Below are 20,795 nucleotides of genomic sequence, written 5' to 3'. Positions count from 1 at the left end.
CACCATCACTGAAAGTGAAAGTGGCAAGGAACATATCAAAAACTACAAATTTAACCTTATTAGGAAAAAAAGTCCCAAGTGTTCATCTAGGACCTTCTCCCTTTTTATCTACCCTGGTATCTGCTACAAATTGACCAGTAGTTCCCCCAGCCCTCAATCAGGCCTCACTAACCAATCTTTCTTCCAAGGGGACTTTGAGTCATTGTCATCTCTCTGACTATCTTGTTTCCAACACACCTGCCCCCAGCCCAAGTCGATATGGTCTAGTGGTATACATCACCAACGGGGAAGAGCGAAGACACCAGGACACAGGGACTCTCTCCATCATCACTCAGCTCCCACACTAATTGCTCGAATGAACTAGAGTGGCAATAGGTAGACAAGACACACCAGTGCTGCTCAGGGAACAGCAGCCAGAGCCTGAAAAGAATCATGTCCAGGAACTTGCTACAGGGCCCAGACAGCATAGAACACTGCAGCAGCTGTCCGCCTTCTTCATCTGGTCTTGGACTCTAGGCAGTTGACCGGCCCTGTATTGTTCCTGGGGGAGTGAGTGACCAGCCTCAAAGGCAGAAGAGCATATTGGGGGCTACAGTAAAGGAAAGTGCTAATACTGTCCAGGGAGGGGACGGGCTACCTTGGAGGTAGTAAGTTCCCTGGCACGGGAGGACGTCAAGCAGATAGAGGATGACCTGTAGAAATCAGGTTGGAGAGAATGTCCTGATGGAACAGCAGTTGGTCTGATTCTTCGGTTTTCATTTCCCAAATTAAGCAGTTCATCTAGATAACAATCTCTATAAACCACCCCCCGCCCCCATCCCCATACACACACACACACACGAAGCAGAAGTGGACCTCGCTTTATGCAACACGTGTTCTGTAGAGAAAATGCTGGGGTCAGGTCACATTGTCATTGTCATTGCAGAACATGGCTTCATCGGTTTGGTGAATGCGTAACACCTCAGCAAGTGCATTGAACCAAGGACTTTCTGACACGTTACTGAATCTGTAAACAAACACTTGAATGCAACAGGAGAGCTGCCATTTAGAGGAACCCTGAGAGTATTTTGGTAATGCAAACAGTCCCCTTACTGTTTTATAAATGTGGATTTGGGGGTTGCCCAAAAGGGATGCAGCCATTATAGGGCACATCATAATGAGGGTGCAGTGTTAAAATCTAGGGCACAGGCCCTGGGGACAGAGGACTCTCGGTTCTCTGAAAAGTGAGGTTTTGGTTCAGAAGCCTGTGTAGCCAGACACACACCTGAGACTTGGTCCAAGTACCTTTCCTCCAAGGAGCCCTCCTCCATGTTCTCATTCCTCTTCCCAACTGGTATTTTTACATCTGATTTATAGGCAGAAGTAAAAGCCAAGCAGCTCAATCAAGGTCAAAGACAGGCACAGCTGAGACCAGAAGCCAAGTCTCCCTCTGCCTTCCCCACCAGCTCCCTGCTGCCGCACTGTGACCCAGACCCCAATCACACTTGCCTTTCCAGGGCCCAGCATTCCCTTCAAGGCTCTCAGGAGCCCAGACAGGCCTGGAAAGCCTCCTGTCCTCTGACCATTTAGAACAGCAGCCAAGGTAGGAAATGCTCAGCTTTCTTACCATCGTTCTTCATTCCCCTCCTGCTCACCTTAGCCTCCATCCACCACTCAGCTTCGAGGACAAGCCAGCAGTCCCAATGTCCAGCCTCCACTCCCTACAGAAACCCTGTGCTAAGGCAAGGTTGAGAAATTAAAACCGAGCAGAACCTCTTGAGAGCTGGTTGAGGTCCTGACTCAAGAGGAGATCAGATCACTTGATGGACCTGTCCCAAAGTGCCTCAGGCAGGAACATTTCTCACACTCAAATGCTCTTCCTCAGTGCTCCCTTGACCCAACGCACTAACTCAGAGTGGGTCTGGGTCAGGGTCCGAGCAGCACAGGGACCCTCACAGAAGGGGCTGAGCTGAGCGAGGCCGGAGCTGACAGGGTGGCAGCCACTCAGGCAGGTGAGGCTTAAAAGTTGAGACTGAGCAGGGCCTCAGAGAGCTGGTTGATGTCCCGGCAGTAAGGCTCCCGCTGCAGAATGAAGTCCACCTTGTGATCCTGACCCCAAAACACCTCCAGCAGCTGGCGCCGGAGCCGCTCCGTCTCCCGGGTCTTCCGAATGCCACTACTGCCTTTTTCCTCCTCTTCTCTCCCCTGCTGCTGGTTACCGTGCTCTACCAAGCCCCTGGAAGGATGCTGAGCCTTAGAAGATGCCTGTGCCCTGGGAAGAAGCAGAGAGAACAGAAGAGCTGGTGCGCATCCTGGAGAGAAGTTAGAGCTCAGTGGGCCTCCCAGCGCTCCCCTGCCGTTAACGGCCCTGCCTATTCCTGGCTCCGAAGTTCCCCAAGCTGACCACTGAGTGGCAGTATCAACCCACTTCTGAAGGCGAGAGAGACAGTTTCTTTGAAACCAGGAAGGTGAACCCAGCCACTAATGATCAAGTCTAATAAATTAATCACTTAATGGTCCAGCAGAGGGCGTGCTGAATACAAGTGGCTATAAGTAAAGCAACCATGTTCCAAAAAATTCCAACAAACACACTGATTAGGGGAAACAGGAAGCAGGTGCTTCCTTCCTGGCCTGGAGGGTCCACGTCTGGATTTCCAGGGAAGTAGTTAAAGGCCAAGCCAAGGCAACCTAATCCAGTACAGAATTAAGATGGCCCAGATGGAAGTCACACTTTCCCCAAGTCTACAGGCTTGCAAGGCCCCTGCAGAGAGGGGGCCAGGGCTGGGGGGCTGCCTACGAGTCTGGGGTATTACCTGACTGGCTTCTTCAAGAACTCATCCAGCATGGGGCCATTTCGCCCCAGTGGGTCATCAGGGACCATGAAGAGGTTTCCCACAAAGGTGAAGGGCAGAAGGCTGAATGGGGACAGAGAATGTATGGTCACAGAGGGGCCCCTGCCCACCTCCCAGACAGCTGAGACCAACTCCAACAAAAGCTGTCAGCTACCATCCTTCAAGCCAATGTCAAGCCCCTTCACAGAGTCCTCACCCGGTGGCAGAGCAGAACTGGTTTTAGAGAAAGGTCTGAGTCTGAGCCCTTTTCTCAGGGGAGGCCCTCTCACCGCTCTCTGATGATTGCCATCCACTTCTCGGACTCCTCCGCCAGGTCCCGGAACTGGTCGTTGGAAACAATGATCCCATCAGTCTCTTCGGCCAGCTTCACCATGAACCTGTCTCAAAAACCACAGCAACATTCTAGGATTCTCAACAGCTCCAACCCCAAAAAGTGCTATCGACTCCCATGACCCACTTCTGGTGATAGAGATCTTCCCACCCACACGCACACCTTGACCCAGCCACCAGGGGACTGACTGGATACAGATGCCGTGGATTAGAGAGGAAACAAAGATGAATCCAACATAGAACCTGAAAAACAACCCCTCCACTCACCACAATCCTCCACTCAACACTTTGTGCCTCGTTAGTGAGAGAGTAAGAACTAGCCATGGCTCTGTCTTCTTCCACCCTACCCCAACAGTCACAAATCCACCACATTATTCCTCTGCGAAGTCTGCCACTCTTAGCTATTCGGACATTGCAAATGATCATAGCTTCCTGATAAGAGGATTCCCCACCCCCTGCCACTTACCACCCTCAGTCTCTCCTGCTTTCCCCCAAGAGAACATGATCTTCCCCTACCCAAACCTTTCCACACTTGCCCTTTATCTACCGAATAAAGTCCACATGCCCAGGCCTGGCATGGCAGCTAAGCCCCTCTAGAACACAACTCCAGCCACTCCTATGGCCTTATCTCTCCTGGTACTCTCAACTTGTGCCAGAATCAATGAACCGATTACATCCTTGTTCTCCAAACATGCCCTGTGTTCTCTGACTTCCATGTTTCTCAAAATCTTCCCTCCATCTGGAAGGTATTTCCTAAACCTCACTGATCAACAGAATCACCAGGGGAACTTTTAAAAAAGAGATGCCTGGGCCCTACTTGAGTAATACTGATTCCATAGAACTGTGGTAGGACTCATGAAGAGGTATGTGGGGGTCTTTTTCAACAGGTTTAGAAACCAAGAGATCCAGCCCATCCTATGTCCTTCTCTATCAAAACTCACAAATCTCTCCCTTCCCACAAAACCCCAGCCAGAGGAAAGCTCCCTTTCCTCTGAGTTCCTGTAATGTTGGATTTATAGTTTCTTTTGGCTCCTTAAAGTCAAATTCCCAGCAATCCCACCTCCTTCAGGCCATGCACCTAAGTGGGCAGTCAGTATTTGAAAGGCAGTGTGGTATAAGAGGGCACTAGTAATCGGGACTGGGTATGTGAGATGTCTGGTTCGGAGTTTCTGTCTGGGAAACAAATGAAGGACATACAATTGTACATGGTATCATATGACATACAAAAGGTATTTTCAGGTTAAGTATACTTTATCATTATGTTACATCATATGTTGTTCAGCAGTATGCATGCAGTAGGCCTATGCTGTGCACCACTTGTTTGTCACTGTAACTAGGCAAAATTCCAAACTCCTATTGTACTGTCTGCCTACCAAGACCTATAGAACTGTACAGACACGTGCCTTTAAAATTCATTACAACTGACTCAATCTTCACTTTCAATTCTGTGTCAATGCTGGTGTGGAAAGAAGGTTCCATATCTTGGATAATCTGTGAAATCTAGACATAAAACAATAGCACAGGAAGAAAGTGAACTATCTTTTTGCAGAATACCATTTACTTATTAAGGAGCAAAAGTTAAGTATTTGAGAAGACAAAATATATAATCACTATGGTTTAGAAACTAGTTTTTTATTTAAAACTGAAAGTCCTAGAAAATAAAGAACTAGTAGTTGTAAAAATGTTTGATTCGCTTTTAAAATCTGCCCATTTCCCACACAGTGTGCATACACAAAGGGACTATGCCCTGTTTTTCATATAAACCATCTGGAAGCTTTAATTTCTCATTTTTCCTTTGCCACTTGGTAGCCTTCACCAAGACAGTTAACTACTCTTAGCCTCTGCTCCATTTCTGTACCATAGAGATAAGACCCTCTGCCACACTTGCTTGGGTCCATGAACAGTTAAGGAATATCACTGTACTCTTGCCTCGTACCTTGAGTGAGGCAAGCACATACCTTATCTTCTTTTGATATTCACGAGGAGCATGAATGAATGGAAGAGGACCCTGAGACAAGAGGTTAACTCACTAAGAGACTGGCCCATAGTCAAAGTCGATGAGTAGTGTAACTTGGGACTCAGATCTTCGAATTCTAAGTCCAGTGATCTCTTAGATTATGTTTTATTTATGAGTTTTTTTATGTCATTATGCATGGATTTTGTTTCTTCATTTGGCTTGTTACTTTGAACATTTACTCTGGTTTTTCCAAAATATTGAGGGAATTCCTCTACACGTTTGGAAATTTAGGTTGTAAGAAGGCATTTGTCATCCGGTTATTCATCTCATCAGCTATCCCATCTTTCCATTAACCCATATTTTCTAGGCAGCAAGGCACTATATAAATACAAAGCATCATTTAGTTTAATGAATGAAATATGAATGATGAATGGGCAAACACAGTTGTCTAACATCCATCTCATCTCACCTGTGGGGCAGACTTACCCACCTAGTCATATGGGCACACGGAGGAATAACTGGCCCTTTGTCCACTACCCAGGCTTAGAGACAGTGTAAAAGGTCAGGAGCTTCTGTCTCTCCCTTGATCTCCCACTGGGCTCCTTGAATATCGAGCCTGGGTCCAGGAGAGAAACAAGTACCTGTCATCATAAGAAGAGATCCTCTTGCCATCCATGACTCGGGAGGGAGTGAGGGAGAGCAGACTGAGAGAGTAGAGCTTTTGCAGGAAGTGACCCTCTAGAGAAAAAGAGGAGCACAGCGTGGTTATCCTCAAGGTGTAGGCAGGGCCTACGCCAGGACACAGAAAACCAGGCACAACTCACCTCTGACCTTGGCATCCTTACTGAAGCGCCACTGAGGCACAAAGACGGTTATGTCCCGGTGGCCACGGTCCCAGAAGTACTGCACAGCAATGGCAATGCCCCGGCTGGAGAAGTAGTGCTGGAGGCCATGCCTGCAGTGAGAAGGGGTCGGCACTCTGGGGCCCCAGAGTAGGGCCTGGCAGCCTGTCTGGAGTGCTTGCCCCTCGGCATATGTCCCCAAGGTGAACAAAACTGCCCATCTCATTCCCCTCCCCAGGACCCTCAGCCCCACCGGGTACTCACACCATGGCCACGTTGCTGCCATCAATGACAATATGGCGGAGGTCTGGCTGGCCAGGTACATTTGCAAGGCACAGGGTGAAAGGGTCCTGTAGGGCCTCCTGGAAACGCTGTGTGCCAGTCACCAAATTGCCCCCCCGGGTGCCTCTTTTCCATGGAGACCCTCGACCTCGAGCCACAGCCTGCTGCTTATCTCCCCTGTCTCCTCGGTCTCCACAGTGCCATGGGGGCTCAGGTGCAGGTGGGGGGCTAGGCACTCTGGGAGGTGAGGCCTCCCCATTGTGGAGCCGCTGGAGGAGAGAGGCTCCCCGGGGCTGACCTGCCCTCTGACAGGGGCCCTGGGCACCAGGAGGCTCATTCTGGACATAGAACCGTCCTCTTTCCTGAGGCACCCCTTCCTTCCCCAGGGTCTTTCCCTTCAGAAGCCCTACCTGCCCTGCCTCTCCTCCCCCTAATTGTGACTTAAAGGCCACCTCTCTCTCCCAGGCCTCTTCCCCAGGAAGCTCTTCCCACCCCAAATCCATCTCCCTGGGACCACCCTGCTTCCCTCCCTCCTTCTCCATAGCATGTTTCTCTCCCCTTGACTCTCGCCACCCCATAGGTCCAGTGTCCAGTGACTCCCTGCCTTCACTCAGGGGAGCTCTGACTCCCTGGTGCTGAGCACCCAGCAGGCCTGGGCTCCCCCTGTCCCAGGAGGAAAGCGCTTGGGGACCCTGCCCCCTGGATGCCTCCTGCACCAGGCTCAGCAGTTCCTCCTGGACGGCCAGAGGCAGCTGTAGCAGGGCCTCTCTGTGGGCATCCTCCCAGGGCTGCAGCAGGGCACAGAAGTCTCTCAGTACTCCGGCACACTGAGAGGCTCCAGGCGACGGCCCTAGCCGAAAGTCCCAGCTCAGCCGCTCCACCAGCTCCTCCACTCGGCTCTGAGCCATGACGAAGGCTTCGGTCAGGCCACTGACCATCAGCGAGCCAGGTGCCCCAGGCACCAGATGGGCTGATGTGCTCCAGGCCAGGCAATCAAGGAAGAAGCCCTGGGCCCCCAGGAAGATGCAGTGCAGTTTGGGTGGATAGTGGATTTCATCCTGCAGCTCCGGGCTGCAGAGACCCTTCAGGTACTCCTGAGGGTGGAAAGGGAGAGGGGGTAGGAAAAAAGGAGACTGCTGGAATCCTAAGTGGCCCAGTGGCCCTTCAGGCTCATTGCTCTCCCGTGAGCTCCAGGATGCCTGGGCAGAGCAAAGGAGCCCCCACAGATCCTGACAAAGTTGGGGGTTAAAATGGGATCAAGAATCTCACTCATTTCCCTTTCCAGCTGACAGCCTGTTTAGAACTTGATTCACTTTAAGATACAATTATAGGAGGGCTCAGGCACAGGAGGGATGGCACCACCTAGGCCGCTGTCCCTCTGCCAGTACCCAGGGGTTATTCACAGTGTCCAAGACATGGAAACAACCTGAGTGTCCTTCAATGGAAGATTGGATAAAGATGTGGTACATATATACAATGGAATACTACTCAGTCATAAGAAAAGATGAAATATCCAAAAAGATGGATATGGAAAATATCATGCTAAGCAAAACAAGTCAGACAGAAAAAGTCAAGAAGCATATGATTTCACTCATGTGGGATATAAAACATAAAGCAATAAATGAAAAACCAAAAAACTCATAGACAGACAACAAAGGGAAGGGGCAAGGGAGGAGGTAGAAGAGGGTAAAGGGGGTCAAATACTTGTTGACAGAGATTGACAGAAAGAGACTTGACTTTGGGTGGTGAACACAGTGCAATATACGGATGATGTATTACTGAACTGTACACTTGAAACTGATATAATCTTATTAACTAATGTCACCCCAATAATTTTAATAAAAACTTTTTAAAAGAACAACATATGATAATATACAGCCAGAAACTAAATTAGCTGCTTGCCATTTTTAAATTAAATAAATTGAAAACACTAAAAAAATAAAGTTATTAATTTGATCTTGAAAAAAGATACAATTAGCATTAATTGGTTACAAGGCTGCCTCTTTAAATTTTTGTGTTTATATGTGTTGTATATTTCCATCATGATCACCAATGCTAACTTTTACTGAACTCATGCTCTACATGCTTTATCTCATTCACGGTAAGGTAGATACTATTATTCACATTTTATAGATAAGGAAACTGAGACTGAGATCACAGGGCTGGCAGGCAGTGGAGCTGTACAGGAACCCAGGCCTGGCCTCCCACCCTACAGTGAATTCCTTGATGGGGCCTCCTTGCCCAACCGGATTTTCTCTGCTCTCCCAAAGAGCACAAACTGATTTGAACTGAATCATTTGTCTGCAAGCCCTGGCAGAGAAGCTGGGTCATCACAGCAGAAATGAAACCAAGACTCCAGACAAATACAAAGTTGAGTTTCTCAAAGCTCAGGATCAATGAGGTTGCCAATGAGACAATCAAGTAGTGGAGATCCTCCCCCGACCCCTCCTCTCCCCTGACTCTGGATGGGGGAATCATTGCTTCCGGAAGGGTCAGGGAGGGGCGTTCACCTTGGCTCTGCTGGCGTTCTCCTTGGGGCCCTCCAGCTGCAGCCAGATGTGAGGGTTCTCAGGACAGTCCTTCGGGAGGACGCTCATCCCCACGCGGAAGATGCGCTCCACATGGGGCTGCTGCTCCCGCACCTTGTCCTCGGCCTCCGCAGACACGGCAAAGCGGTCAGGGGACGAGGAGCTAGTCCCCCAGGTAGGCATGGCTGCTTGGCCACCCAGTCCTGTAAGCAGGAAAGGCAGCTCAGAGCCTCGCCGTTCCCTCAACCCAAATCTTGGTCTCCAGGCCTACAACAGCCATCGACAGGTCGCACTTAATTACGGGTCTTATAAACAACGCAGGAGATCTCGGGCCATTTGGGGGGTAAGAAGAGAATGTCAGATTAAAGGGGCACGGGCCTTCTCTCCAGAGAGGAAGTCATGAATAAACAAGACTCTCTCTGGGATGGGCATCTGGCCTTTGGAAAAGGATGACCACAGCCCTGAGCAGGAAAGGGAGGGGGGTGCTCCAGTTCGGTCTGGAGCCAGAAGGAGTGGACGGGTGACGAAAGAGTCCCTCTTCTCAGGGGACTCGGCAATCACCAGGTCCAGAACGGCCTCTTAAAGATGGATCTTCACCAAGGGTTGAACTGGGCTGTGCTCTGGGGTCCCTCGTCTGCCATTTCCAAGGTTCCAGCCACTCACACCCCTCCCCCGCCCCTCCCCTCCCCTCCGCGGTCCGCTGCCATCCCCTCCGCTGCGCCACGCGCCCCACCCAGGGCCCAGGGGCTGGACCGAGTCCCGCCCACAGCCGCCTACGGCAGTCGCCCCCGGCCTCTCTCTGCACTGCAGCCTCCGGTTCCCGCGGCCTGGGCGCGCCTACCCGCCTCGGCCGCCCGCTGCGGCCTCTCTTGCCGACGCCTCTAGGTGTCCGCCAGCCCCAGCTTCGCCCGCGCCCCCAACCCAGGGGAGAAAGGCGAGGGGCTCGAATCTGGGCGGGCCTTCCCGGATTTCTCACCCAACGGGGACCTCTCTTCTCCACATCGCGAACTGTTTTTTGAGTCACTTCCTGGCCAGAGGCGGAGTCAGCCGGGCCCCTCCCGGGACTGGGCCAGCACTGGGCCCCGGCGCGCCCCCGCCTCCGCCCCAGCCCCGCCGGACTCCTCCCAGCTCCCGGCCTCGGCCCCGCCCACTCGCCCGCAGTTCTCGGTCTCCCTACGTTCTTTCTGGGTTCCACTGGGTTCTCCTGTTCTCCACAGTTCTCAGCAAAGACGAACCACTCATTTGAGAGTTGGAGGTGAAGAGAGGCTTAAAGAGACTAATCCAGTCCCTTCGGGTGAAGTTATGGAAGTCCAAGGAGGGAAACAGACTGACCCAGGGTCACAATACAGTGACACTGTTGGCCCAAGCGCTTTCCACCAAAACAATTGTGGGAAAAAGACTAAGGAACTTCTTTTAAAGAATGGAAAAAATGCCACTGAGAGTGCTGTGGGCCTGTGAGGGATTTTGAAGAGAGGAGAGAAGAAGAGGAGGAAGGCACTGTAGGAGCTGTCTCTTGCACACGATCTCTGTGGTCCCAGTTCCAGCCTTCAGTGCTCTCCAGAGAGGCTTCACTAGGGTTCTAGCTGTAGCCCTCCTGTCTGGCTGCTTCATCCCTCCTCTCCCTCCCAGAGCCCAACTGCTGTCATTTTGTGCCCTGCCAAGGAGGAGGGAACTGCAGTGCCAGCAGGAGTAAAAGGCAGGACAGAGTTGTGGGGCACAGAGAGGTATGGAGAGGGAGATGCTGAGACCAGGTGACAGTGAGACACAGAAAGAGGGCTGAAGAGCAGGGCAAGGGGTGTTGAGAGTCTGAAGGAGAGTGGAAACTGAAAGGAGCAGAAGAGGGCCGGAAGACAGGAAGACTCGGGGGTCACAGAGCCACTCAGCCATGCTAAGAGCAAAACAACACTGGCTACAAGGTCTCACACCCAACCCCAGGCTGTCCTTGGCCCTGATGCTTCTGGTCCTGGGGATCGGATGGGCCCAGGAGGCAGCAGAGCCCGTCCTTCTGGAGGGCGAGTGCCTGGTGGTTTGTGAGCCCAGCAGAGCTGCTGCAGGGGGGCCCGGGGGAGCAGCTCTGGGAGAAGCACCTCCCGGAAGAGTAGCCTTTGCTGCGGTCCGAAGCCACCACCATGAGCCAGCAGGGGAGATCGGCAACGGCACCAATGGGGCCATCTACTTTGACCAGGTAACCCCCTATCCTGCAAGGACCTGGAGTCAACTGTCCAAGCCCACCCTGCTGTTAAGGAAACAGCCCCCGGCTGTGGCCATTTGCCCCTCGACCCTACTGCCTGACCCTACTGCCTATCTCCCTTACCTTCACTCCTGCCCATACCCCTCCTTGTCCTTTCTCACCTTCTTTTGAATCCGTGCATTTCTCCCGTTGGCAGCTACTTGCCACCCCTTCTTTTCCTTACTCACTGCCCCATCCCCCAACCCAGTGGTTTTCCTGAGTCCCAGGTGTCCCCAGCCCACTCAGCAGGGTCTGCTTCCCCCAGGTCTTGGTGAATGAGGGCGGTGGCTTTGATCGGGCTTCAGGCTCCTTCGTAGCCCCTGTCCGGGGTGTCTACAGCTTCCGGTTCCACGTGGTGAAGGTGTATAACCGCCAAACTGTCCAGGTGACCTGAGCACGGGGCCCTCTCCCTGTCCCTCTCCCTGTCCCTGCCCTGGCTCGGGAGGAGGAGGAATAAGTGAAGCCCAGCTGACCCCTGGGCAGACCCTCCATTGACCTATGTGTCCTGAGGGACCAGGAGCAAGAGAGGAAAGCACGTACCTAGCAGAGAGTGTGGAGGACCTGCAGAGTCCAACGCTGGCCACCCATCAGCCCTCCCGGGAGAATGCACCAAGCCTCAGGTTCCCAAGTTCCAGAGTGTCCCTCTTGAGCTGGGGAAAAGAGGGGCTGCCCTCAGAAAAGTGGGGTCCTAGAACGAGGGTTGGAGCAGTACACTAACTGGGCTCCCTCCCCAGGTGAGCCTTATGCTGAACACATGGCCTGTCATCTCAGCCTTTGCCAACGACCCTGATGTGACTCGGGAGGCAGCCACCAGTTCTGTACTACTGCCCCTGGACCCTGGGGACCGGGTGTCCCTGCGCCTGCGTCGGGGGAACCTGCTGGGCGGCTGGAAATATTCAAGTTTCTCTGGCTTCCTCATCTTTCCACTCTAAAGGCTCAAAGACAGGAATCTAGCCCCTGTCCTCTGCCTTCTGCCCTCTCCTGTCCCAGAAGCAGCATCTGTGGGGCAGGAGAGAGGCTCCCTCTGGCTGCCTGTATTCCACCTCCTTGCATGGGACCCTGTGTCAAACACCCAAGGTGATGAGTAGAGCTGTGGTGTCTTGGGACCTGGCTGCTCTTACCCACCCCACGCCCACCCACCAAAAAAATGCCCTCACAGCCTCCTACTGCATCTCTTTGTGTCTGCAGCCCTCGGATCAGGGGAAGGTTTGGCAAGTAGCGAGACTGAAGCTATTGTATAGACTTTGCTCCTCTCTCTTCCGCAACCCCCAGCCTCTCGCTTAGTGCTACTTGGGGACAGGTGGCATAGGTAAACCTAACAGGCCCCCACAGGGGCCCAGATGGACCAGCTAGGCATACCCTGCAGGCTCCTTCCTGTGAGGAGTGCCAGCATCACAGATCTCTGCCAGCACAGTCAGGAACTGAGCCAGCACCATATGGGCTAGGGCGGGAGGCTCAGCCACCAGTAGAAGTGTGGAGAGGGCCACAGAGCAGCCCAGAGCCTACGGCTAGTAGGTCAGGAAGGGGATATGTGCCTAGCTTGAATAAGGTACACATTTTTCATGTACATTGGGGCAGCCAGCAATCAGTGAACCTAGGTGTTCTTCTGTGCTAGGCCACAAATGGACTCTGGCCCTCATCTCCCCACCCAGGACATGAGATGTGTATGTTTGCTCTGACTGAGAGCAGGTATATGCTGGTTCCTTGGGCAGCTGAGGAACTCCTAGGTGAGAGTAGAAGGTCACCTGTGGGCAAGTGTAGATTTCCAGGCATGGAACACATCAGTGGCCACAGCCACCTCCTAAAACTGCTCCACCTTTGTAGTCTGAACTTCAATCACTCCGCACCCTGACCACCACCTCCTTCCTCCCAGCTCTCTTACCTTGACTGTACCTGTTCCAGACTATCCTACAACCTCTCTTCTTTTTCCTGATCTGTGCTCTTATCCTCCTTCTTAAACTTCCTATTACCTGGGATTCCATGATTCATCCTTTTACCCACTCTCCTGCCAGCATTATAAACTCTCTTACCTCGCTGTCCCTTTGGCCCAGCATGGATAACTCTATCAATAAAGTAACTAGAGAATGATGGTTAAGGAGACACTATAGGATTGCTAAAGATAGAAGATGCCACTACAATTTGGATCAGGGGTTACAGGATATGAGCAGGTATGTCGTAGAGAAAATAAATGTAAAACTGTATGTTAGAGTCAAATAAAAAGATTTAGTAATGCTTGAGTTAAATAGGAAATACCAATGTGAATTTGTGGTTTTCAAAAGAAATAACTTTTCCAAACTTTGTCACTAAAGTATCATAAAAACAACATTAGAAAAAATCTGATATGCATCCTTAGCACCTGGATCTGTGCCTCAAATGTTATTCACCTTTAAAAGGACTCAGGTTCTATGGAGAATAGCTCCATATCTTAAAAAATTCTAGGTTTGGAACAAATGTTGTTGATGACAAAAAGCAAGGACAATTTTTAAAATGTTTAAGGTAGAGTCGAAAAAGCAAAGGAACCAATTTTAAAAGGCTGCCACCTGACTTTCTATGACAATTTGATAATCAAAAGGAAAATAATATAGTTAATTGGAACAAGGTGAATATTTTTTAATTTACGACTGTTAATATTCCAAAAGAAAAACGTCATTATGAAGTGTGCAAAAAAGTAGTTAATATACTGAGTGAAGAAGAATGAAAATAACAGGATATTTTTAGTTAATTTTGATAAGTAGAAAAGTATACGTATAGTAGGTGTTTTAACTATTCATAAGGTACATTTACTTTTCTTTATCTGTATATGTAAGGAGGGGTGGCTATAGAGAGCTGTGAATAATTCCAGAAAAGATTGGAACTGTGCCAAGAATGAAAGACTGATCAGCACCATCTGGTCATATATTACAACTAAGAAGAAAGAAAATCCAATAGTGTGTTACAAGATGATGAATTAGTCAAATGTCCAAAAGATAACTGCTCACTGCTCAAACTTGATCCTTCGTCCCTTGGGAAAGGGAGCCTTTATATTACTCTGCTAATTATAATGAGATTATAGGACTAGTAAAACCTAAATTAATTGGCTTTAACAAGATAGGTTATTTCTGTCTCACATAAAAGAATCTATAAATAAAGAGTCCAGAGATGGATGGCAGTTCTTTTGGGTTCCTGGACTCAATTTCAATGTTGGGGGCGGGGCGGGGGGTGGATTTGCTTCCCACACAACACCAAGGAATTCTTGGATACCAGCAGGATACCCTAAGAATGCAACTCAATTAAACATAATTCTGACACTATCTACCTGGTGGATATTGCATCAGATTTCCACAGGTTAAGGGATAAGTCCTACATACTCCTCCCCCAACTGCAGGTCCTAGCCAAAAGCCCAGGCTGTTAACTGTACTTCTGACAACCGCCTATAGGTTGGAGGTTCCTACAACCCCCTCCTTGGCAACTCAAATTAGACACCAGTCTCAGGTCCAAGTTGTGCTTCTGATCGACTGGCTGGGTTCCAGTGTTAAACAAAAAAATTTAACTTCCGCGGCTGAAAGTCTTTTCAAAAGAAAGGGTTTGTTAGGCCACTGCTAGAAAAAAAAGACCAGTCTAAACCACTAGTAGCATGTAGAAAAGATAACATGTAGAAAAGATAACATGTGTAACGCCCAGCAGTTTTGCAAGTGTTTTTATACGTCAGGTAGGGAGGAGAAAGCTGTAAGTCATTCTGAAGGAATTCACATTAGCTATAGACAAAACAGACAGGAGAAAATGAAGCAGGGCTGGTTCTGGGATGGGTGCAACAGAGTCTGTAAAGCTCATGTACAAATAAGAAGTGGAGGCTCCCGGGGTTCAACGATGCCTGGCTGTCATTTCTTGGATAATCAAAAATAGCCGCCTGGAAATTAATCCTAAATTCCAACAGAGATACAGGAATGTGAGCAGTCTTTTGTCAGAACTGGTCCACAGCTACTAACAGGTAAACTGTTCTTTCTCCAGCCGCTGTAGTTTTAATATAGAACATCTCCATTTTTTTCTCTTGTCACCAGCTACCCCTTCCTTGGGTTCGATTAATTTGCTAGAGAGTCTCACAAAATACAGAGGAACATGTTACTTACTAGATCACCGATTTATTACGAAAGGATATATAATTCAGGAACAGCCAGATGAAAGAGATGCATAGGGCAAGGCATGGGGAAAAGGCTCGGAGCTTCCATGCCCTCTTCAGGAGCCACTCTCCCAGGACCTCCACGTGTTCACTAACCCTGAAGCTCTCTGAATCCTATCCTTTTGAATTTTTATAAAGGCTTCATTACATAGGGGAGATTGGCCATAGGCAGTTGATTCAACCTTTGATTCCTCTCCCCTCCCCAGAGGTGAGGGTGGTTGGAGGGTGGGCCTGAAAGTTCCAACCCTCTAGTCACATGGCTGGCTCCCTTGGCAACCAGCCCCCATCCTTAGGTGCTTTCCAAATGTCACTTCATTAAATAACAAAAGACACATTTTTTACTCTCAATACTTAGAAATTCCAAGGGTTTCAGGAGCTGTGAGCCAAGAATTGTGGAAGAAGACCTAATATATATGACAAATATATTTTGGTCATCTGAATGACCAAATACGTATTTCTTGTAAATCACAATATTGCAGCAGTTTTGGGATCATCACAGCCCAGTTTCCCTTTTTACTATTCTATCATCTTTAGCATATTACCTCCTGACAAAATGGCTCCTTGAGCTCCAGCCATTACTACAGTCTTACAGCCCCCACAAAAGAAGTGAGGAAGAAAGGGCACCCCTTTCCTTCAAAGAAGCTTTCTATAAGGTGCCCCTAATATTTCTGATTGCATCTCCTTGTCTGGAATTTAGTCACACCTGGCCAAATTAGGCCAGAGAGAGAGGTTAGGAAATAGTCTATTTCAGACAGCCAGGCCCACCTCAAAGTCAGTTTTATAATAAGGAAGCAGAGATTCGATATTGGGAAAAACAACTAGAAGTTTTTTTAATGCAAATGAGCTAGATAAGATTGTAAATAATGGTAGTAAAATTACTATATTAGTTTTCTATTACCGCGTAACAAATTGCCACGAAATCAAGTAGCTTAACACAACACCTATTTACCATCTCGGGTTCTATAGGTCAGAAGTCCAGCAGGGCCTGGCTGGATTCTCTGCCTGGAGTTTCATAAGGTCAAAAGCAAGGTGTAGGCAGGACTCTCTTCCTCATTCAGAATGCATTTCCTTACGGTTGAAAGGGAGTGGAGTTTGCCACCCAAAATATGCCTCTTCGGGGTATTATTGTAGTCTGTTAAAATATAACAGACCTGGGAGAAGCTCTGAAAACCAAGTAGAAGTCACCCTCTGTAAAGGTTTGTAAGGGAAATCTTTTGTAAGGGTGTTTCCCTCACTGTACCAACCCTACCTTCACTATCAATGAAGAAGGCCCTGGACTGAAACCTTACCCTTGTTTACTGTGCTTCTGCTGGTAACCTCCCACAGCTGACTCTCCACCACCATCTTGGTCTTTAGCTGAAGGCGATATTTAAGGTGGTGGCTTTTTGCCATTTTGGCGAGTTACTCAGTGTTCCTGCATCTCTCCCATGTATACAGGAGGTATACGTGTCATTAAACTTTAATTTGTTTTTCTCCTGCTAATCCACCTCATGTTAATTTGATGATCAGTCCAGCCAAATGAACCTTAAGGTAAAGGGTAATTTTTCCTCCTGGACATGGTTGTGAGACTGAGGTCCCTGGCTCCTTCCGTCTTTGAGCCAACAACATCAGGCCAAGCCTTTCTCACCTTTGATCTCTCTGACCTGCCCTTTGCCACATGTGTCTGACTTCAGAGGAGAAAGTTCTCCAATTTTAAGAGCTCATGTGATTAGATTGGGCCCGCTCAGATAATCCAGGATAATCTCTATTTTAAGGCCCATAACCTTAACTACATGTTAAAAAGTCTCTTTTGCCATAAAATAGAACATATTCAGAGGTTCCAGGGATTTGGACACAGGCATCTTTGGGACATCCGTGTATTATAGTCATTAAATCTAAAGATGCGGACATCACTGAAAGAAGAGGCGTCCAGTTACAATACACTTCGGCAGTGAAATGTGCGGAAAAGGTGTGGGCTTCAGAAGGTCCGTGATGTACAAGATAAACATTGGCTCAGGTTTTAATCATCTTAAAAGGTAAAATAGTTCCCAAGTCTCAACCAAGAATTCATTAGTTGATCATCAAAAAGTTGCTCTGCACTGAAATAATGTTCTTTTGGATAAACCAAATTTAAACTGAGATAATGTCCATCTCTCAGATCTACGAACCAATTTTTAAAATGAGTTTAAGTGTCGATGTGATAAATTTTATAACCCTTGTAAGCTATGTGTGGTTTACCGAAATGTTTGATGCTTTTAGACAAGTTGACATATTATGCTGGTGATTCTATTAAAATATGGAGAAAGATTTAAGTTTGCAATCAATGTTTAAATAATTCGATTTGTAAAATGAATAGACTTTGATTTGTCGGTTATATAAATCTTGTTTAAAGGTTTAGACAATTTTTGCTTAAATAGGTTTATGAAGTGAATAGATTAAACGAGCACAAATGGTGCTTAGGGTTCCTCTCCAGGTACAAAAAGCGCTTCAGACTGTCCTGCCTTCCCTACACCCACGCCCCGGCAGCCGATTACTACAGAGAAAAGTCTCACTGCCGAAAGATTTGCTATGGATCTAAATCCACGGTCTCCAGCCACTCCAGTCCTCAATCCTCCCAGCATTCTTCTGCAGCTTCCTTCACCAGCTTCTTTCCTTACCCTCCCCAGAATCTAACTGAAGACTTCAGTTCTCTCCTTAAACTTTTTACCCCACCAACTCTGCCCCCACTGTCAGCGGCTTACCTTCTACTTCACTGAAAAAGCAGAAACGCCAAGCAGGAAGCCTTCCCACCACCACTTCTAGAAACTCACCGTCCTCCTCCTCTTCGCTTCTTCCTATCTGGCTCAGTAGAAGACGTGTCCCTTCCCTTGTCAAGGCAGCTATCTTCATCCTCCAGACACGGATCACATCTCTTCCAAACATCCCCTTTTCTTTCCTTCTCCTCTCTCCCGTGTGTTCAGCTTCTCCCCCTCTACTTACTCCTTCCCTTCAGCAGTTAGTTAGACTCTAGTCTCTTAAACCTAAAAGAGGAAAAACTGCGGTGGAAATGGTTGTAGATATATAATTATCCTCAGCTCATATGTCCCCACAGCTAATTGACATCGTTCTCCTCTTTAGAGCCAAATACCTATGCTTGGCAATTGCTCACCTCTTAAGTCAACTATAGCCTTAAGTCAACTATAGCTCCACCTAAATTGAGCTCAGCTGGTCACTCATAACTTCCATGTCACTGAAGTCAACGGACACTCCCTAGTCCTTCTGTTACCCAGGCTCCCCCTAACATTTGACCCTTCTGTTACCCAGGCTCCCCCTAACATTTGACCCTGTTGGCTACACCCTTCTTCTAAAAGCACACTCTGACTCGCCAGTTCCTGACTATGTACTCTCTGGGCTTTCCCTCCACCTCTCTGCCCAGGACCCAGTTTCTTTTTCAGGCTCCTCCACCTCTGCCCATCTCTTAAATATTGGTTTTCCTCAGGGTTCTGCCCTAGGATGCCTACTGTCTGGCACACTCTCAAAATCACAAATTACCATCCATGTGCTGACAACTTCCGCATTTTTTTCTCTATCCAGAATCTCCCTCCTAAATCTCAGACTCACACGTTGGATGTCCCACATTAAAGTCAACTTGCGAAAATTATAGTCTTTCCTCCTTAGATCTAGTCTCCCTCCCTGTTCTCTGTGTGCAGAGAACTTCCCTGTTGCAGGGAACTTCCTGTCTGCAGATGGAACTTCCCTGTTGCCCCAACTAAACACAAGCTCTTATCCTCAACTCGTCCCTCTCCCATAATCCCCATGTCCAATTTCTCACATCACCTATACCAACAGCTTGTGAATTATCTTTGGTTCCATCCATTGTTTTCCATCTACCCTGACTCAAACTACCAATCTCTCAGAGTTCTACAAAAGCTTTCTAACTGGCTCCTTGGCCTCCAGTTTTACCTCCCTTAGTCCATTCCCTGCACTGGGGTTTCCAAAATGATTCATCTAAGTGAACTTCACTGCCTAAAGCTCTTGTAAAATGGAACAGTACCTGGCACAAAGCAAGTACTCAATATATGTACGTTACTGTTATCGTATGAATTGGTAAACAAGTTAAAAGTTGTGCACGTCCCAAAGATTCTTGGACAGTCTTTAAAAAGCAGATAGGATTTTTGTTTTGTCTTATTGTGACTGTTACAATGCTTCTTTCTTTCAGGCATGTTCACTTGTATCCATGAACACAGGACTTAGTGAATGTTTGCTAGGAAAACATGGTACAGCAAGGCTCATGGGGTCCTAATGTCACCAGATAGCTTATGGGAATGGAATATAGTGCGGGATGTTCTTTAACATGGGAATGGAATATAGCGCGGGATGTTCTTTATCTTTATAGTTTGCTTATGTCATGGGACTATCTGCATACTGGTGACTTGGTAATTTCTCCGTTAGAAACTTGAGGAAACCCACCTGTCAAGAATAAGGGGAAGTGGTGATGCGTATAAACAAGAGAAGTGGTGACTCATATTCTCTGGTGCCCATGGTGCTTAGCTGTGAACAAACCTTTTTTATTTGCTTCTTCAAAAATAGGAGGAATCTCCCATCTCTGCTCAGACCTTATAAATTCTTCAACAGTGAAGAAGAGAAATCTTATCATCAGAGGGCTCAGAGGCCAGTGTGGGTAAAATCCGATTATTGCTTCAAGTTGTCTTGACTAAAAATAAAGAGATTTTGCTGAGCCACACCTTTCCGACCAATCTTCCACCTAGGAGTTCTGAACCTTTCACTCAGCTGACCTGTACCAACAGCATGTGAATTATCTTTGGTAAAAGGAGTCGGGGAAGACCAAGACCTCTCTGAGTTGTGAACTGAGACCCCAAGCCCCTATGCCATGGGATCCTATGCCATGCTCTTTCCCTTACCGCCCTGAACTGTATTTGTTTCTTGAATTATCTCCCTCACCTAACTGTCGGTTCCAAAGGGGTGGAGACCCATGTCACTCAAGATGTCTGCTATCTACCCTACACTTACTCAGGGCCTGGCACAGTCAGTGGTCCCCAACTTTTTTGGCACCAGAAACTGGTGCTCCTATGAGAGTCTAATGCCTGATCATCTGCGGTGGAGCTGAGGCGGTGATGCTAGCGCTGGGGAGCAGCTGCAAATACAGAAGAAGCTTCTCTTGCTCGCCTGCTGCTCACCTCCCACTGTGCGGCCCAGTTCCTAGCAGGCCATGGACTGGTACTGGTCTGCGGCCCAGGAGCTGGGGACCCCTGCAGTAGGTGTTCTATCATATGGAATGGCAGTGTACATAAGAGCTAGGGAGTTCTCAGGAAAGACAGGTCCTTCCTTCCACTCCATACCCCTGCCAGTGCTGAACAAAAGTTTGGGCAGGTGAGAAAGGCAGCAAGAAGCAAAGGCCTGAGTCAAGAAAGTTGGTCAGGGTTAGGAAGGTCTCTGAGCCTGAGGGGCAGTAACAGCAAGAGTTCCAGAGACAGAAAGGAGAGAAATGTTAGCTAGCATGTGATCTTCTTAGTTCAGGCTGCTATAACAAAGACTCCAGACTGGAGGACTAAGATAACAGAAATTTATTTCTCACAGTTCTGGAGGCTGAATATTTAAGCTCGAGTTGCCAGTAAATCAAATGTCTGCCGAGATCCCACTTCCCACTTGCAGATGACCAT

The 20,795-nt window shown here is 48.5% G+C and overlaps 2 protein-coding genes across 9 annotated transcripts; one reads left to right on the top strand and one right to left on the bottom strand.

Moving 5' to 3' along the window:
- Positions 1-844: 844 nt before the first annotated feature.
- KHNYN (KH and NYN domain containing) lies at positions 845-9,833 on the bottom strand. Of its 7 annotated transcripts, XR_002778264.1 has the most exons (10): positions 9,612-9,786; positions 8,753-8,973; positions 6,225-7,336; positions 5,943-6,073; positions 5,760-5,856; positions 3,101-3,208; positions 2,793-2,894; positions 1,635-2,251; positions 1,265-1,345; positions 845-1,006 (listed from the first exon to the last, which is right to left on the bottom strand). XR_002778264.1 is itself a non-coding variant. In XM_011385549.2 (8 exons), exons 2-8 carry the CDS (start codon positions 8,951-8,953, stop codon positions 1,999-2,001), a joined length of 2,004 nt encoding a protein of 667 aa, XP_011383851.1. In that variant the 5' UTR covers positions 8,954-8,973; positions 9,747-9,833; the 3' UTR covers positions 845-1,998. The 7 variants fall into 7 exon arrangements, 3 of the variants coding, with proteins under 3 accessions (XP_011383851.1, XP_011383850.1, XP_011383854.1); XR_897385.2 differs by having other exon boundaries at positions 1,265-2,251; XR_002778263.1 differs by having other exon boundaries at positions 845-1,345.
- Positions 9,834-10,018: 185 nt separating this feature from the next.
- Positions 10,019-14,148, top strand: CBLN3 (cerebellin 3 precursor). Of its 2 annotated transcripts, XM_011385545.2 has the most exons (3): positions 10,041-10,955; positions 11,266-11,385; positions 11,735-14,148. In XM_011385545.2, exons 1-3 carry the CDS (start codon positions 10,656-10,658, stop codon positions 11,930-11,932), a joined length of 618 nt encoding a protein of 205 aa, XP_011383847.1. In that variant the 5' UTR covers positions 10,041-10,655; the 3' UTR covers positions 11,933-14,148. The 2 variants fall into 2 exon arrangements, with proteins under 2 accessions (XP_011383848.1, XP_011383847.1); XM_011385546.2 differs by lacking the exon at positions 11,266-11,385 and having other exon boundaries at positions 10,019-10,955.
- Positions 14,149-20,795: the final 6,647 nt, after the last annotated feature.

Source organism: Pteropus vampyrus, unplaced genomic scaffold (assembly GCF_000151845.1).
Source record: "Pteropus vampyrus isolate Shadow unplaced genomic scaffold, Pvam_2.0 Scaffold736, whole genome shotgun sequence".
Classification (NCBI taxonomy): Eukaryota; Metazoa; Chordata; class Mammalia; order Chiroptera; family Pteropodidae; genus Pteropus; species Pteropus vampyrus.
This window is presented reverse-complemented; position numbering and strand designations above follow the sequence as displayed.

What these genes read in the sequence shown, in the direction of transcription:
- KHNYN (XM_011385549.2), bottom strand. Translation starts at nt 8,953, where the DNA reads ATGCCTACCTGGGGGACTAGCTCCTCGTCCCCTGACCGCTTTGCCGTG. An exon ending in GGCAGCAACGTGGCCATGGT is followed by an intron (nt 6,074 to 6,224) that starts GTGAGTACCCGG and finishes TTCTCACTGCAG; the next exon opens with GCATGGCCTCCAGCACTACT. An exon ending in TAAGGATGCCAAGGTCAGAG is followed by an intron (nt 5,857 to 5,942) that starts GTGAGTTGTGCC and finishes CTTTTTCTCTAG; the next exon opens with AGGGTCACTTCCTGCAAAAG.
- CBLN3 (XM_011385545.2), top strand. Translation starts at nt 10,656, where the DNA reads ATGCTAAGAGCAAAACAACACTGGCTACAAGGTCTCACACCCAACCCC. An exon ending in GGGCCATCTACTTTGACCAG is followed by an intron (nt 10,956 to 11,265) that starts GTAACCCCCTAT and finishes TGCTTCCCCCAG; the next exon opens with GTCTTGGTGAATGAGGGCGG. An exon ending in ATAACCGCCAAACTGTCCAG is followed by an intron (nt 11,386 to 11,734) that starts GTGACCTGAGCA and finishes CTCCCTCCCCAG; the next exon opens with GTGAGCCTTATGCTGAACAC.